Raw genomic sequence first — 16,472 nt, 5'->3', positions numbered from 1 at the left:
CTCAATCGGGCTTAGAAGAGAAGTGTTTATGTCCACTTTACTCATCAATTCTGACTTTTCTATTTCATTCGTTGTTTAATATATTTTTAATAATTAAAGTATTAATTAAAGTATCTAATACAATAGACATATTTTCCGTACAACGCGCTGGTAAAAAACACTAGTATTTTTTGAATGAATAAATTAAGTACTCCCTCCGGTCCTATTTATAAGCAACAAAAAAAGAATTCACATAGTTTAAGAAATGTAGTTAAACTAGATAAAATGCATTAAATTTGTCTTAAATTAAAATGAACTTCCAAAATTACCCTTTGTTATTAGTGTTGGAAAGTGGAAAAGAAAGAGAATAATTAATGAGACACATTTTACAAGTTAGAATTAATAAGGGCATCATTGGAAAAAATTAATTAATATAGCTCAAACTTTCATTTGGTTCTTATAAAAAGGACCAAGATTTTTCTTCTCTTTCATACTTATAAATAGGACCGGAGGGAGTAATCCGTTATCTAATCAAGCAATTAGCAGTTGACAAAGAAACAAGAACGTAATCCAAAACGGATGAAGTAACCTTTTTAAATAACTAATCAATGCTTGACTCTTCAAAACACAGAAGAACGAAGCAACTTCAGAACTTCAACAAACGACATGAAACCGCAACCACCGGTCCGGTCCGAACCGGAGCATCCGGTTCCGACACTCTCCCCTCGGTTCACCTTCACCCTCGCCTCCGGTTCCCACCGCAAGATCGCGATCGCCGTTGATCTCAGCGACGAGAGCGCCTACGCCGTCCGATGGGCCGTCCAGAACTACCTCCGCCCCGGCGACGAGGTCATTCTCCTCCACGTCCGCCCCACCAGCGTCCTCTACGGCGCCGACTGGGGCGCCGTCGACCACAACGCCGAAGATGGCGACGGCGGAGACTCTTCGGAGGAGTCGCGGCGGAAGCTAGAGGATGATTTCGACAACTTCACCTCGACGAAGGCGAGCGACCTGGCGGAGCCACTGGTGGAGGAGCAAATCCCGTTCAAGATTCACATTGTGAAGGACCATGATATGAAGGAGCGGCTTTGCTTGGAGGTGGAGAGGCTTGGGCTCAGCGCCGTCATCATGGGTAGCCGAGGGTTTGGTGCTTCCAAGAGAGCCGCTAAGGGTAGGCTTGGGAGTGTCAGTGATTACTGTGTTCACCATTGTGTGTGTCCTGTTGTGGTTGTGCGGTACCCTGAGGAGAATGATGCTGGTGGGGTTCATGGAGGAAACGACAGTGTTAGAGTTGGGGAACATGTAGAACTCCACCCTGTGCCTGAGGAAGAGCACGAGGAGTACCATGATGCTTCGGATGAACAGAAAGGTTTGCCTCTTCAACCTATGTTTAGCAAAATCACTATAATTGTTTAATATTTTTAAGATATAATTATGATAATTGTTTGCTTAATGAGTTTGTTTTTAACTTTTCATCATTGTTCAATTGACCTGGATTGCTACTTGGTTTTGGTTTTTGTGAAATGATTACTTTTGGTTTGGTCATGTTGTTTTCTTTGTATTTTTTGTTGTGTTTTTTTATGTGTGCTGGGGTTTGGCATTTTGCAATGAGAACAATTGTGTGAGTAGGTGGAAGAAGAATGCCATCACTTTCACGGTATTATGAGTTAATTTTGCATAATGTTGGTTTGTGGCCTCTTCAATCGACATAGAAAAACAAAATTCTTCATTAAATACAAAGTTACTTTGGTCCCCATAAAATTTCAGTATTGATTATATTAGCACTTAATTGATTGTAGTCGCGTATATCTGTTTTTGCGTTGATGCAAAAGCAAAAATGATTTCATGTATGTACAAACGGAGAAGCATGAATCTGCCATGTGAGTTTAACGTGGATCTGTGAAGTAAGGTTTTGCCATTTCGAGCTCAATGTGGATCAGTCTTGAGTTCAACGGCAATCAGAACATACACTTAACCTGTGGGGACTTGTCAAGGACTGAAGAGAAGATGAGCATTGATTGCTCTTGAACTCCACAAAAGATTACTTTGTCACATAAATCATTTCTTACATTAACAAACTGCAATTTAGGATGCACATGTCACTATTTACTCTCTTTATTTGCCTTGTACAACCAATACCCCATGACCAAGCCAGATCTTTTCTATACCTTCCTTAACAACCCAAAGTTTACTGGTTTACCTGCAAAGTAAGAACTTCACAATCAGCTATCGTGTACAAACCTTTCTTACACTTCTTTATACATTACTATCTTCCATAGGCAAGATGCTGAAACCACCAACACTTCTTATCCCCGATTGTAGTCCATTGCTAGAATTCAGATTCATATCAAAACACAACTGTGTACCCACAACTTGTTGGCACCACTGCTGTTGCGCTTCTATGGCCTATATATTAAATTCAAACCCACACCACATGCAGCACATTCGCTAGCCTCACTGCTGTCATATGGTACCAAGCACTGTGAAACCATCGTAGCAATTACCTAGCACGACAGCCAGTCCCAACTCGGAACCAGCACACTTAGCTGCAATCTTCTATGGAAGAACCACCTTAACTAAGCATTGCCACCCGACATATTGCCCCTGCATCACATTCCCAGATGAGCCAAGTATTTGGAAACACTACTACAACTTTTCTTGCCACCATTAACCAGCACAATGATGCTGCCTGGACTCTTTTTCTCCTCAGTCCTATTGCTAAGGAGCATAAAACAGGAGCATCTACCACTTTTATTTCCTTACTTGCGATTTTGAATGGCCTTTTGAATTATCTTTTTCTTATTAATATTGAGTGACACCCAGCCCTTCGGCATTGGTTTATTTTGAACTTTCTTTTAACCAGCCCTATGATATTGTCAAGTTTTTTCACAATTAAGTGGATCCTGAATCCTATGGCACATAATGTGCCATGGGTTATCTCTGTCAATGTTAACCAATGCTTTGTTCATGCAAGGGCTGATTTGATTAATGGATTAATCTTCCAATAACCTCCAGGGCAATGGCTAATTACTCTTTCTCGCCAAATACTATTCTTCCTTACTTGTTTAGTTTTTCTTTCTTTGGGTCTTTGTGATAACTGATAAGTCTTGCCTGTGGTGCTTATGTCCATATTGTTGAGTTGTCTATTAAGAAATATCTATTAGGATATATCTTTTTGAGATAGGTTTGTTAGGGTTAGGTTTCATATTGCTATGATAGATTAGGATAAGATAAGATTTTATTGTATTGAAGTTAGTAGTTGACTAGAAATCCTCTAGGAATCTAGTCTATAAATATTGTGCTTCTGAATTAAGTATTAATCAATAATCAATGATTCAGAATTCTTTCAGTTTTAGCACATTACCTAATTAGCTCTTAATCATTAGTTTGATGATTTTTCTTTAGTGAATTGTATTGGATTTTTCTGTTCAAAACATGAAAAACTAAGGGGACATGATGGGGATAAAAGGGCATGCACAGTTGGGTTAAGATTTGGTACAAGAGCAAAATAGAGGAGGAAAAGGATAGGTAAAGGAGATCCTAGGGCCTAGACGTCTTGCTTTTTGTTAGCAGCAGTGGAGATCGTCAAAATGCCTTATATATAGCTTAGATACTGCGATTAAAACTAATCCCAACCCTTTGAATAGATCTAATCCTAGGACCTAGATATATAAAAGTCCTTGAAGAACAAGAAACTGAAGATCCAAATCAAATAATAACATCACTACTGTTCCTACATGTTATGGACCTTAGCATAGAATCTTGTCATGGGTTTGGCCACGGAGGAATCCTTCTTGCGACCTATATTGAACAAGAAAATAGACTCATCCTTGGCACAGCCCCTTCTAGTTGTACAGAGAATAATTTATTGTTGTTTCATTGACTTCTGGAATCCCTTTTTATAGGGCTGTAATACAGAAAATTAATAAAAAAACAGGATCCTAGCTAATATGGAAAGAAATATTAACATTTTATCTAATAAGCAAAGAAATCATGATCTAAAAATCTCCTTCTAAAAAATAATTAGCCTATTACCGAAACAGAATAAAACAACAAGAAAAAGGAAATCAATCTTTTTTTCTTATTAATTTTGGAAACTTATTCTAGTGCGTCTCTGATATGTGCGTCCCACAAAAGCATCCATATTATTGTACTTCAATAGCATGAAGGATACTCATGCTTCATGAGCATGAAGAGTACTGATCAACAGACAACAATGGCCCAAACAGTACCCTTACTTTTTAGATTATAAATAATAATTGAGCCTTTTTCATGCATCAGAAAACTGATTCCGTTATCTCTTTCTCATGCTAAATTCAAACTCACGTGCATTTGCATTGGATGTGTGATAGAATTGCCAGTTAGTTATCATTGGACTTTTGAATGTGAGTTTTGCATGTAGTTTACTCAAATTTGATGGTTTGACACATGCTTAATGGTGGAATTGTGAGGACCAACAACCATAAATGATAATATTTTCCTCTTAATATATTCAGCTCTGCACGAAACGAACATTGCTACCAGACGTCATTTATTTTGTTGTTGTCTACCTTGGACTCAATCCAACTCTCATCCTTGTTATCATTTAAGCATTTATGTTTAAAATCATATCCATAACTTGCGTGACACTGATCTTTTTTTTTCTTTTTTACATACTTGCGCGACACTATGATTTTTTTATTCTTTTATACATGAGCTCTACAACATAATTCTTGAACTTAAGAGGTTGAAGTTACTAAACTGAGCTGAGGTTGATTCCCATTTGAAGTTACCTAAGAATAAAAAACGTTGCTAGAAGGAAATACCGAACCAAAAGTTGAATCCTTAAAAGTTTTCTTTTGCTGTTCTTTAAGCTCTGGATTGACATGCTATCTGTTAAAGGGATGTTTTCTGTAGTTGTAAATGAAAAGAATATGAAATTATTTTTGTTCATAGAGGCCATCATATTATGGAATATCCAAAACAATGTATGATTGCATAGTGCATCTATTAATAGAGTACACAAGCTGTAAAATTGTATATTATTACAGTTTGATTGGTTTCTTTTTTCTTAACCTATTTACTTTTGTTGTATGAACAGATGCTTAATGAGAATATAGAGCAATATCAGTATCCTACTAACTACAGGTGATGTAATAACATCTGCAGTTTTTCAATAGCAATTTGATCTTTCCTTTTTAAATGTATTATTGGCTTATTGGATAGAACCCTATATGTCGTGATTTCCATTAGGAAGGCTTAAAAGTACTTATAACGGAAATTCATGTCTTGTAATGAATTGAAATATAAGTGTTTTCTACTGTTTGTATCGAGAATCCATATACAAATGACAGTGATGGATTACTGTTACTGCTTTTGGTGCTCTTTTACCATTGGGGACTTGGACATTTGGGAGTGTTATTCCAGGTCCTTACCTCTATACTATTTTTCAAGGGACTTACTTGGTTGGAATGTTAAAAACCACAACCAAAAGGTTTTATAGAACTTCTTCCAACTGGGGTGATGTTTCTCTTCACTAGCAACTACCAGATTTTTCCGTAAACAAAACTTTCACATATTGATGAGTATATTAGTATTACTATCTTCTGAGCTGCTTTATATATCATGACATATACGTTGAAATTTACAGGTCCTTTGTTTTGTTTTTTCAGAAACTGGTCACAGCATCTAGAGTTCTAGACTTATGTCAAATTGAGAAGAATATAAAATTGGGAAGCCTCTTATTTGGACAGACTTATACTGTAAAGCGGTTATTTATTGGTTAAAATTTGTATGTTTTGAACAAGTTTGCAAGAAACAATGAATGCTTTATATTTATGTTTGTCTTGTAAATATACATATGCTACTCTTGTATGATTTATGCGGAAGGAAAGTTGGATTATGAGTGGATGACCTTGGACGATGGTCGATGGCAAAAAAAAATACATTCCAGACTTGTTGTGATGGTTCATCATGTTTTAGTATGTTATAAGAAAACAAAGGTTTGGGGTATTGCATAAATACTATAATTGAAAATTTGATGATACTAACTGAGAACTACGGGTGAGTTTTTGGTTTAACACTTCAAAGAAACATTGGTTTGGCGGGAAAGTCTCATGAGTTGGTGAAGGATCGAAATAGGTTTTTGGTGAACTCTATATAGCGATGAAAATAGGTTAGATTCAATTGAGTTTTCAAGGTTAAGTTTGATCTACTTTATAAACTTATGACTCTGATCTTATTGTGTTGGCCTTAATTCTGAAGTTTGATTTGTTTTTAAAAGTATAGTGTAGTCTTGTAGTTTATTACTGCTAACTTGAGAAAACTTCAAAGTTTAACGCTTTGAGAGGATCTTGACCTCCTGTTGTGCAATAGGAAAGTTCTTGAGAGTAATAGTAAGACCCATAAATTTATAACATTGGAAACCTTTTTTTTTTTGAATATAACAATATGCCATCATTAGTTCGAAATCAAAATCTATTTTGAAAAATTAAAATTGTAAAACTTGAAATTAAAAGCAGTCCAAACAAACCTTACAATTTTCTATTAGTATCTAAGTCGTTTGTTTCACAAAAGTAAAGTAGGGAGGACATTATTAGAAGGAGCATTTGTCTTCTTTTTTTTTACATCAGAAAGATAAATTACACCCGCCAGGAATCGAACACTAAATCTCCCCTACCCAACCCATATGTCCCCAAGCTCCTACCCCTTGAGCTATGAGGACGGAGCATCTGTCTTAAGAACAGAGTTGCAACTTGCAATTAAAATATAGAACTCTGGTTGAATGAGAAAGAGATAATTATTGACTATTTTTTCAAGAACACCAATTGGCCCATATGTTAGCTCATGCTCATCCTCCTTTAGACCAGTCCAATTATGCGGATGGCGTCTAGAATGGGGCAAATCATATTATATATATTAGAAATTTTTTTTTCTTCTAATTAAATGTTGAGTCAATCATGTTTGAACCGAGTATAATTAATCATCACGAGAAATAAAATTTGTCCCATTAAAACTCGAACTCCAAACATCTGTCTAATCTAGAATAGTATGGTGTGCCATGTAATGCTTTCTTTTATGAGTTTATCATATCACCGCATAAGCTGGACAATTATTTTCATGAACATTAGTATTGCTACTTGATCGAGTGGAAGAAATGATATGATGATGGCTGTTTCTACGACATCTTTCATCCATGTTTCAATTGGGGGGGGGGGGGGGGGGGCGGTAAACTTTCTCAATCAACACACGATTGTGTTGATGTTTTCTTGTACTCGATCAACGCTCAACTTCACCATTTTACACTCCACTATGTTAACATGTATTATTGAGATTGATGTTAACAATAAACGCTTTACCCGATTCACCTTTTTGACTGAAGAAATCTTTCAAAATAGGGTGAAATATTATACATATCTCAATAATAATAATAATAATAATTTGTGATAGTGCATTAGTGCTTAATTATAAAAAACTTTTTGTGGCAGTTTTTGCGTGAAAAAGATTATAAAATCTATATATTTGTTCATTAATTATGACTCAAGACTCATCGCATGTAGACGGTGTCCATATATAGTGTGGTTAATAAATAGGCATTTATAAAAACCATTTTGAAACAATGTTTGCTTACACATAATTATATTGGCATACTAGTCATTTTTACCCGTGCGTTGCACGACGATTAAGTTTATTGTGTAGATATATCTGTAGAATATCAAATAATAGAGAATAGGTTCAAACATGTATGTGAATAGACCAACTTAAAAATGTTAAATAAAATTCGTTGTATGACCTACCGATGTCAACACATGAACAATATTATAAATCCAAGTTTTTACGGAATGCGTTGTAAAAACAAACAAATTAAAAATTCACAAAAATGTCAACAGCATGATTGCTTAATAGAACTTGTTGTCTATGTTCAGTGATAATGACTTCAGACTTCAAGTTGAATTTTGCTACCAATTCAATATTTGAGCAACATAACCTACAACGGAAAAAGTAGATATCAGAGTAACAATTAGTAAGCAATACAAAGATGAACTTGATATATCATTTGAAAATTAAAAACAAACCTTATAGCAACAATATTATCCTTCAAGTTAGATGACCAATAAGCTGCTTGACATTTATTTATACTCTAAACAATTAAAACAAAGACATATCAGATTTAGTATTTAAAAAAATATAAACCCAACAAAATTGTAGTAAAAAACAGCACTTACATATCAAATATTTTCAAAGACTTCTTGATAGACAACGTTGCGGGTAGTGTTAGAAACTACTCCTTGGTCATCTAGGACTAGTATCTTCAAACATTTTCTAGATTTAACTCTTGATAGTGCAACATATAATTGCTCATGAGTAAAGACAGGCCTTGGCAAATACAGTCCAACATGAGTTGAAGATTGTCCATGACTTTTATTTATAGTCATTGCAAAACATAAAGTAACAGAGAATTGTCTGCGCTGGAATTTGAATAGAATGTCAGCATTAGATGGAGTTAAGCTCATCCTTGGAATAAAGGCTGTTTCTCCCATCGTGTTTCCGTTTAGAACAGTAGCAACAATTATATATTTAGTCAAAGCGTTGACTATCATTCGAGTGTCATTACACAACCCTGCAGTTTGGTCAATGTTTCGAATGAGCATGATAGGGACACCGACTTTTAGTTTAATTTGATGGTTTGGAATTCCGGAGCATTTGTAATCATTTAAGAATTCAGATGTAAACCATTCCGCATTGACACCCGAATCTTCATCGGACTTGCATGGAGTATCACAACTCAAATACTCTGTTTCCTCACTAAGAATCATAGCTAACATAAAGTTGTTGATTTCCTTTACACTTTTAAGTGTTGGTGCAAAGATTGTTCTTTCTTGGAAGAATGAATTTTTTTTCCAAATTAAACAAAAGTTTCGGATATGAAAAATTTACTATTTCAAGTAAGGGATCCTTACACGGTCCAATAAGAAGATCTGGAGGAATCTCAATGAGTGATTCGACTTCATCAATGGTTATAATTGTTCCGTCTCCCACTTGAAGCAACCAATCAGCAAACTCTTTTATTTCTGCTGATGAAGAAGATGAGTTAGCATTTTGCAATCTCATACTAACAGTCAGTTTCATTACCTTGCAATCCTTCCATAGATATGAAGAATTGATAGCAGAACCCACAATCTCCGAACGACTTCCTTTGAAAATAAATGGGAGTATTGTCTAAAGTCACCTCCTAGTACCACAACTTTCCCTTCGAATGAAATGTCATAACCATAAGTAGATCTAGTCTTCATAATGTCATTTAGAGATCTGTCCAAAGCTTCAAAGCAATGTTTGTTCAACATAGGTGCCTCAAAGAAACAGTGTGTCTTTTATAAGTACCCATGTTCCTGAATAGTTCACTAATAGGAATGTCCTCACGAAATCCATCTTCTCCATAAGGAAAAAGTAAAGGGTACTGCAGTGGGATGAATGCAGTATGCGTCTCGTGGATTTTTGTCAAGAAACCATCTCTCAATTTAACAACAACATCCCTACCAAATTGCATATCATCAAAGTCACCAACGATCAAAGCTGCAACCCCATCAGCCGTAGGCATATTATAGGTTATGGGATCCTTTCCCCTTGCTCGAAAAAGACGCACAGAGAGTTGAGAAGTATCATCAGAAGATAAATGATCACGAACCTGTCGAAAAACTCTAGCAAGCACATTGGTCTGGTCAATCTAGTTTTTTAAATCCTCAACCAATGAATTATCAAGCCCTTTTCCAGCACCGTTAGAGCTGCACAATATTTAAAAAAATATTAAATAATTACAAATAAAGATATACATGGCGTAATATCTAATGACAATACGTATAATATTAAACTTTTGTGTTACCTAAGAATTTTCATCCGATTTTTTGTTTCGTTTTGTGTATCGTATATATACAATTGAGCAAATTTTGGGGGTTGACCTACTTGCGGAATTAATCTTCCTATTCGATGATAGTTTTGACCGCATAGGATAAATTGTGGAGGCCCGCCTCCGTCATTAATAGAAGTTTGAACCTTACCACCCATAGAGGTAAATGCAAACATACTTTTATATGCTCTGATATTTTCCTTAAAATTCTTAGCTCTAGGATCTCTGTCTGTCCATAAATCCAGTAATAAATATGGCGGGTTGCGTAGATAAGGAAGAGTAACTTTTCCTTTTAAACAACACAATGAAAATGCAGCTTGTCTGGAGGATTTTATTTTCCCAGTTTTCTCATCATGCCACATTAGAGATTTACAATAGAAACAAATAGACGTAGGATCACCCAAGTTAAGTGTTTCTGCAAATTGTTTAAAATGTGTTTTTAATAAATTATAAATACAATTATATATTAAAACATTTTTCAAATAAATAAATTTAAATAAATGAAATAGTGAACTTGTATCTTCAGCCTTTTTAAGCAAAACAATAATGTTTGAAGGGATCTCTGGGATGGGCTCTTCTATTGGGTCATTGTCTTCAGATTCAACGTTTTCTGCATCTGCATCTGCATTTTATTTCATGCAACCAAAGGTTAAATATAAGAGTTATAATGGTATATAAACCAAAATAATAACCATGGTAGATATTGGGAAAAATATGGAATGCTAAAGGAAAAGATATTTAAAATAACCTAACATATCATCATCGCTGCTTAGTGTTCCGACACCAGTTATTGAATTTATGGGGACGACATTATTGCTCATTTCAGTTACTTGACATGTTTCAATCACTTGACTCAAATACTCAAACCTTCATGATTAGACAAATCCTCATTAATATTTCCCTCGGTCTGAATCAGCCTTGCAGATTTATTACCCCCTTTATGCTGCGAGAGAACATATTTTCTCTTTGCTCTGGCTTCTTTTGAAGTAAATGAGGTACTGTAGTTGAAATTTTCCACTGATAGGGGGGCACTGCTATAGATGAATACCCTAATGGAGTTTTGTCAATAATGTTGGATCCTACAACAAAAAATTATAAAATTAAATTATTCACACTGGAATGTATACCAAAGATAGCGATTATAACCACTCTAAAAAACAAAACAAAAAACCATATACATTACCAATGATTGGAGAATTTTCATCGTTTGAAAGGGGCTGACGTGCTTTAGCCATGGGTTTTTTTGCACTGCTATTGATAACTTGTTGGGATTGATTTTTTGAATAGCTCTTTCCAGGAGTTGAGAATGCTTTTCTTAAAATTGTAGCAGGTGTGTTTAGAGCTTGAGTATTGATATCTAAGATAGAACAATTGGGGTTGGGTGAACTTGATGAGATACCACAATTTCTTCTATTTGATAATATTGTCTTTCTCTTTGCCCTGGCCTCACCAGAACCTCCCTTCTTGCTTGGTTCCATGGAGTAGGTGAATGCAGACTGATGCTTACCACCGTGCATTATATATATTTTTTGGGATCAAATTTCTAGGTCCTTACGTAATTGATTCCAAACGTATTAGCTTTTATTTGTTTCCAAAAAAACCTAATAAAACGTTAATTATGGAGTAAATTATGTCACACGAATTGTGGCTCTAACTTTTAAGGGTTTAAAATATGAACTTATTGACCTTTAAAATTGTTTCCAAATTAAAATTATTAATGAAAGATTTGAAACAACAATATTATTTCCTATAGGTATTAATTTTTCCTTAAATATTGACCTTGTTTATTTCATTTTTAGTTTTTATTAAAATATACAATTAAGAGCATTTATAATTTCCTGAGAAAATATCTATTTTTAAAACACCTTCCGTTTTTTTTTTAAATTTGAAACGAATCAAGCAGAGATCAGATTTTGACAAAAAAAATGCTTTAATTCAATTTTTATAATAGATATTAAAAAAAAGAAAATTTATGCCAAATCAATTTATTAAAACATAGAAATAAACACTAAATGTGTTTAACGTGACATTTTGTACCAATTTATTTTTTTCAACTTTAACACATTGATTTTCCTGATTGAAGCTATATTTTTAAGAATTTTTCTGTTTTTTTTTATTTGAAACAAATAAAGCAGGGATCAAATTTTGAAAAAAAACCTCTAATTCAAGTATTTTTATAAAATATTAAAAAAACGAAAATTTATGCCCACTGAATTTATTAAAACATAGAAATAAACACTCCATACAAAACTCATTTACTCTAATTTCCTTAATTAATTCCTTTTGTCGTGCATTTATTTGTTTCCATAAAAAAAACTAATAAAACGTTAATTATGAAATAAATTTTGTTTCACTAATTGTGGCTATAACTTGTAATGGTTTAAAATCTGAACTTAATGACTTTTAAAATTGTTTCCAAATTAATATTATTAATGAAAGATTTGAAACAACAATATTATTTGCTGGTCGTATTAATTTTTCCTTAAATATTGACCTTGAAACAACGCTCCCGTTTTTTTTTGTAAAATTTGAAACAAATCAAGCAGTGATGATTTTGAAAAAAAATGCTTTAATTAAATTTTTATATTAAATATAAATTAACGCGGCACCGCGTGGGTGGGCAACACAACAACGTGGGTCTGGGATGGTGGAGGTGTGTCGAAACAGTGCGTCAGTTAGCAATGTGTTGCTTGAGTTGGGCCACCGGGGTAGGCGGCTCGACGATGTGGGGATTGAATTGTGGAGGCAAGAGTGGGCAACGCATAAATGAGGTGCTAGAGTGATGGAGGGTGCATTAGCTTGGAAAGTGGCGTGGTGATGGGGATGTATGGGAGGGGAACACACTGATATAGGGCTAGAACGGTGGAGGCAGGGTGGGTGACACGACGATATGTGGCTGGGAGTTGTGGCGACACAAATTGGTGAGCAAGCAACGTGGTAATGGGGTTTTAGGGTGGGTGGTGGACTGGTGGCTACTGAGGTGGGGGGATGTGCAGAGAGGTGACACTGGGTGGGGATGCGGGTTGTGTGTGTGTGGGGGGGGGGGGGGGGGGGCGAGGATGCAGGCTTTGGAGAGAGTAAGGGTTTGAAATAGTGTAAGAGTTTGAGAGGGGAGCGAGTTTAAATGGAAGAATAAGCAAAGAAATCATCAAAGGTTAGTGTTTATTGGACTAAAGCTAACTTGTGGGTCTATAAGAGATTGAATATATTTACTTTGCATTGTCTGACGCTAAGTTGGCTAGTTAATGGGCGGTGAGTGAAAGTAAATTTGGGTAGTAATTTCCCATCAATGTTAACTTAGGATCAGCCAAGTTGACGTTGTTTTAAAATAAAATTTAAAGTGAATGCTTGATTTTAGTTTGACCTATACTAATGAACAAAATTTAACATTGGTATTGGAGCCGATGCTGAATCGAGTCATTCTTGTGGTGAACTAGCTTATGCATCAGCTTGAGATAAATAGTACATAATCATCGCTTATAAATAAATGTCAGTTACTTGTAGTTATACCTTAGAAGTTATTTTTGTCGGTCCCTTAATTAATTAATTTCAATGTTGGTACGTGCCTTGTCAATTAAATTAATCAAGAGCTGATCTAGACATTGCCTTGAGTGTAATATAAAAAAGAATGTGACTAGCTATGTGATCAATACAGCAAAATTATTCAGGAAATACATGTGTGATGTGTGGATCATCCTAAGGTTAATTTGTATTTTATTTAATTGGCCACATGAAATTATGAAGCCCCGTTGGTGCACAACATTTGTTTATTTGTATAGTATAGTAATTAAGTTTTGCACCACACACTAAGCAATCATAAATAAATAAATATAATAATTCATGGCTCTCCAATTCTCCAATGTCCTTTCACCATGTTAACGAATCAAATAAATTCCTTAAGAAGAAATCAAAGCGAGGAAAGAAGAGTCGGTTCATCAACGTGTGGAGCCCCATTTTTCAAACAACACGAAGCTTGAACGAACGAACGTGCCCAAAACAAAGTAGGAGAAAGAGAGAAAGAAACCTTCTATGTACTCTACTTACGAATCCAAAAAAATTCAATTGTCGTTTTCACAGCCTTGAGGTCATTGGTCAGCGCAATTCTTGTACATACAATGCTTCCAAAGACAGGAAAGAATAAGAAAGAAACCACCCACAACACAAAGAGAGAGAGAGGGGGGATCAATAGTTCCACCCATACACAATCGCAGTCAGTGGTGAAAGGTAACAAAATCAAGAAGAAACAAACCATAGAACCACCACCACCACCACACACCCCATGTACCATACATACCCCAACAATTCTCCACCACATAAACTTTGCCCCTCACTCACTTCATGCATCTTTATTATATAGTTTGTTTATTTTCTCCAATGTAGACAAGAGTAATTATTTTATCATTTTCATATTTCTAGTTAGAGGGTGACTTGATTACACCCCCTTAAAATATAACCACAGATTTTTAAATTAAAATATGTGATTAGACTAGGTTGCACCTTCCTTACCATGCGTTGGTTGAACCTCAGCCACAATCTCCCTATCTTAAAATAGCTTCCCTAGCTATAGCTGCCCTTGTACTACAACTTTTTCCTAAACTATTAATTAACTTAGACTTAAATATGTTTTTAGTTTTTGTAAATATTGCAAATGTTAGTTTTAGTCCCTAAAAATATACATGATCATTTATTTTACATTGTATGACTCACCATTTAGATAAATTAGTATCATCTAAACTTTTCACATAAAAAAGACATGAGTCACGTATCGCAATTACTAAATTGTGAAAATAAATTGGTCTTACCGTATCAAATCAGATAAAAAACACTAAATATAAAGAGTGTATCATCGTCTTGTGAACTTGATAAGATTAGAAACCAAAAATTAATATTTTAGGAACTAATTAACACTAATATTTTCTAATTTCTAGCCATCAAGATACATATTAAAGCCATTATAGAGTTTCATTTTTTTTATTCTGCAATTTGTAGATTTTTGTTCCTGATTTGAGTAAAGGTGGTTTCCCATGTATAAAGCTTTGCCCCACTTGATGTGATGGCCGGCCGCGCCAGATGATTTGTTCTAACAGAGCATCCATAATGATCATGCTCATGCAAAGGAATCAATCTTTATGCCATTAATTAATTGCATTTTTAAATTAATAGCATTACTAATCCAATTGATCCTGGGCCAAGGATAAGAGCTCCCAGATATTTGGTTGCCTATATTGAATAAAAAATGGAAAATATCTATCTCCAATTTATTAAACATATTAGGATTAACCTCAATAAATTTGTTTTCAGTTTTGTCTGATTGTAGAGATTTGGCCTTGCACTTTGCTTCTTTTGGTTTTTCTTTCATTCGTAGAACGGGTAATAAGGTGGATAATTATATCTTGACACTTCACTTTTGAGGTGTGGAGAGATGGAGAAGAGAGAGATATGAAGAAATGAGAGAAAAAGTAAATATGTGATATGTGATTTGATTGATAAAGAAGAGAGAAATAAATAGAATGGAGGTGGAAAAGAAGTGGAGATATGTGTATATATCATAACTCATAATAAGGTTGCAGACCATTTGGTGAAGCATGCTGGGGACTTCGGAGACTCGGTTTGGATCGACGAAGCTCCCCACTTCTTCATGCCGTTAGTTCTTGATGATGTACGGGCCTCAGTGCCTAGTTGATCTTCCGTTTTAATATTATTACTACATTTAAAAAAAAAAGCATAACATAGTATCAATCTTAAGTCTTAACAAATCGCTGATTCAAGCTCTGCTAATTTATTTAATTTTGACTGTACAAGCTCCGCTAATTTAAAAGTGAGATAATTGTAAGTCTTCTATAAATATTATGTGTGGGATATAATTTTTCTTGCCTTCAACATAGTTAGTTATATGTGGTTTGGCACGAGCAGTGCAGTTACGATATTGACCTTGTACGAATTTCAGTTGGTGACTGAAGACAGATATTATACAAGACCAAGTAACAGTAAGCCAGTGCAATTTCAGGAACGTGGCACTCCAAACGTGGAAGGTAAATTTGGATTGGGAGGTTTCCATTCATTCCTTTCTTTCTTTATTCATTCGGTGTTGATAGGTCATGACCAGCACAACTGTTTCTATTCACAACCACAAGTTCTTCTGTACTGTGTCTCTATTCAATCCCTAACTACTCACCATGCCCTTTTTTGACACGGTTTACTCTTCCATTTCCATGGTCTAAAATCAAATGCCATTTTGATCCAATTCAAGCATAGTCTTCAACCGATTAAACAAAAAGTTAGCTTTAATTTGCTTGATGCACTTTGAAAACATGTTTAATAAATTCAGGGTGTCAATAATTTCTGCCTAATTTTTAATGTTGTGTGCACCTTTCCTGCCTAATATATTCGTTCTTAGTCAAAATTTATCACCTAATCAATTGACTTCAGGAAAACAAAACATGATGATACCAGGGATCACATTCATTTCGTAATTTTTCCTTTCTATTCAAAACATAAAATTCACCCTTAAATAAATAATTATAAATGTGAAATAAGTATTAACTTGCAATGGGAAGAAAAATAAAATAAAAAACTACATCACCCCACAATCTTCAATATCCTCAAAATG

The 16,472-nt window shown here is 34.8% G+C and overlaps 2 protein-coding genes across 2 annotated transcripts; one reads left to right on the top strand and one right to left on the bottom strand.

Moving 5' to 3' along the window:
* Positions 1-585: 585 nt before the first annotated feature.
* LOC130746724 (universal stress protein PHOS32) lies at positions 586-5,912 on the top strand. The gene is made up of 3 exons (XM_057599439.1): positions 586-1,348; positions 5,060-5,106; positions 5,631-5,912. The coding sequence occupies exons 1-2, from the start codon at positions 646-648 to the stop codon at positions 5,065-5,067; spliced, it is 711 nt and encodes a 236-aa protein (XP_057455422.1). The 5' UTR covers positions 586-645; the 3' UTR covers positions 5,068-5,106; positions 5,631-5,912.
* Positions 5,913-7,821: 1,909 nt separating this feature from the next.
* LOC130744899 (uncharacterized) lies at positions 7,822-8,498 on the bottom strand. Its single transcript, XM_057597059.1, has 3 exons — positions 8,244-8,498; positions 8,034-8,098; positions 7,822-7,945 (listed from the first exon to the last, which is right to left on the bottom strand). The coding sequence occupies exons 1-3, from the start codon at positions 8,496-8,498 to the stop codon at positions 7,822-7,824; spliced, it is 444 nt and encodes a 147-aa protein (XP_057453042.1).
* Positions 8,499-16,472: the final 7,974 nt, after the last annotated feature.

The sequence above is a fragment of the Lotus japonicus genome, chromosome 3, assembly GCF_012489685.1.
Source record: "Lotus japonicus ecotype B-129 chromosome 3, LjGifu_v1.2".
Taxonomy (NCBI): domain Eukaryota; kingdom Viridiplantae; phylum Streptophyta; class Magnoliopsida; order Fabales; family Fabaceae; genus Lotus; species Lotus japonicus.
This window is presented reverse-complemented; position numbering and strand designations above follow the sequence as displayed.

Excerpts from the sequence above, each read along its gene's own strand:
- LOC130746724 (XM_057599439.1), top strand. The coding sequence starts at position 646 with ATGAAACCGCAACCACCGGTCCGGTCCGAACCGGAGCATCCGGTTCCG.
- LOC130744899 (XM_057597059.1), bottom strand. The coding sequence starts at position 8,498 with ATGGGAGAAACAGCCTTTATTCCAAGGATGAGCTTAACTCCATCTAAT. Across the intron at positions 8,099-8,243 it reads TAGTCCTAGATGACCAAGGA|AGTATAAATAAATGTCAAGC; the intron begins GTAGTTTCTAAC and ends TTAATTGTTTAG. Across the intron at positions 7,946-8,033 it reads GATAATATTGTTGCTATAAG|GTTATGTTGCTCAAATATTG; the intron begins GTTTGTTTTTAA and ends TTTCCGTTGTAG.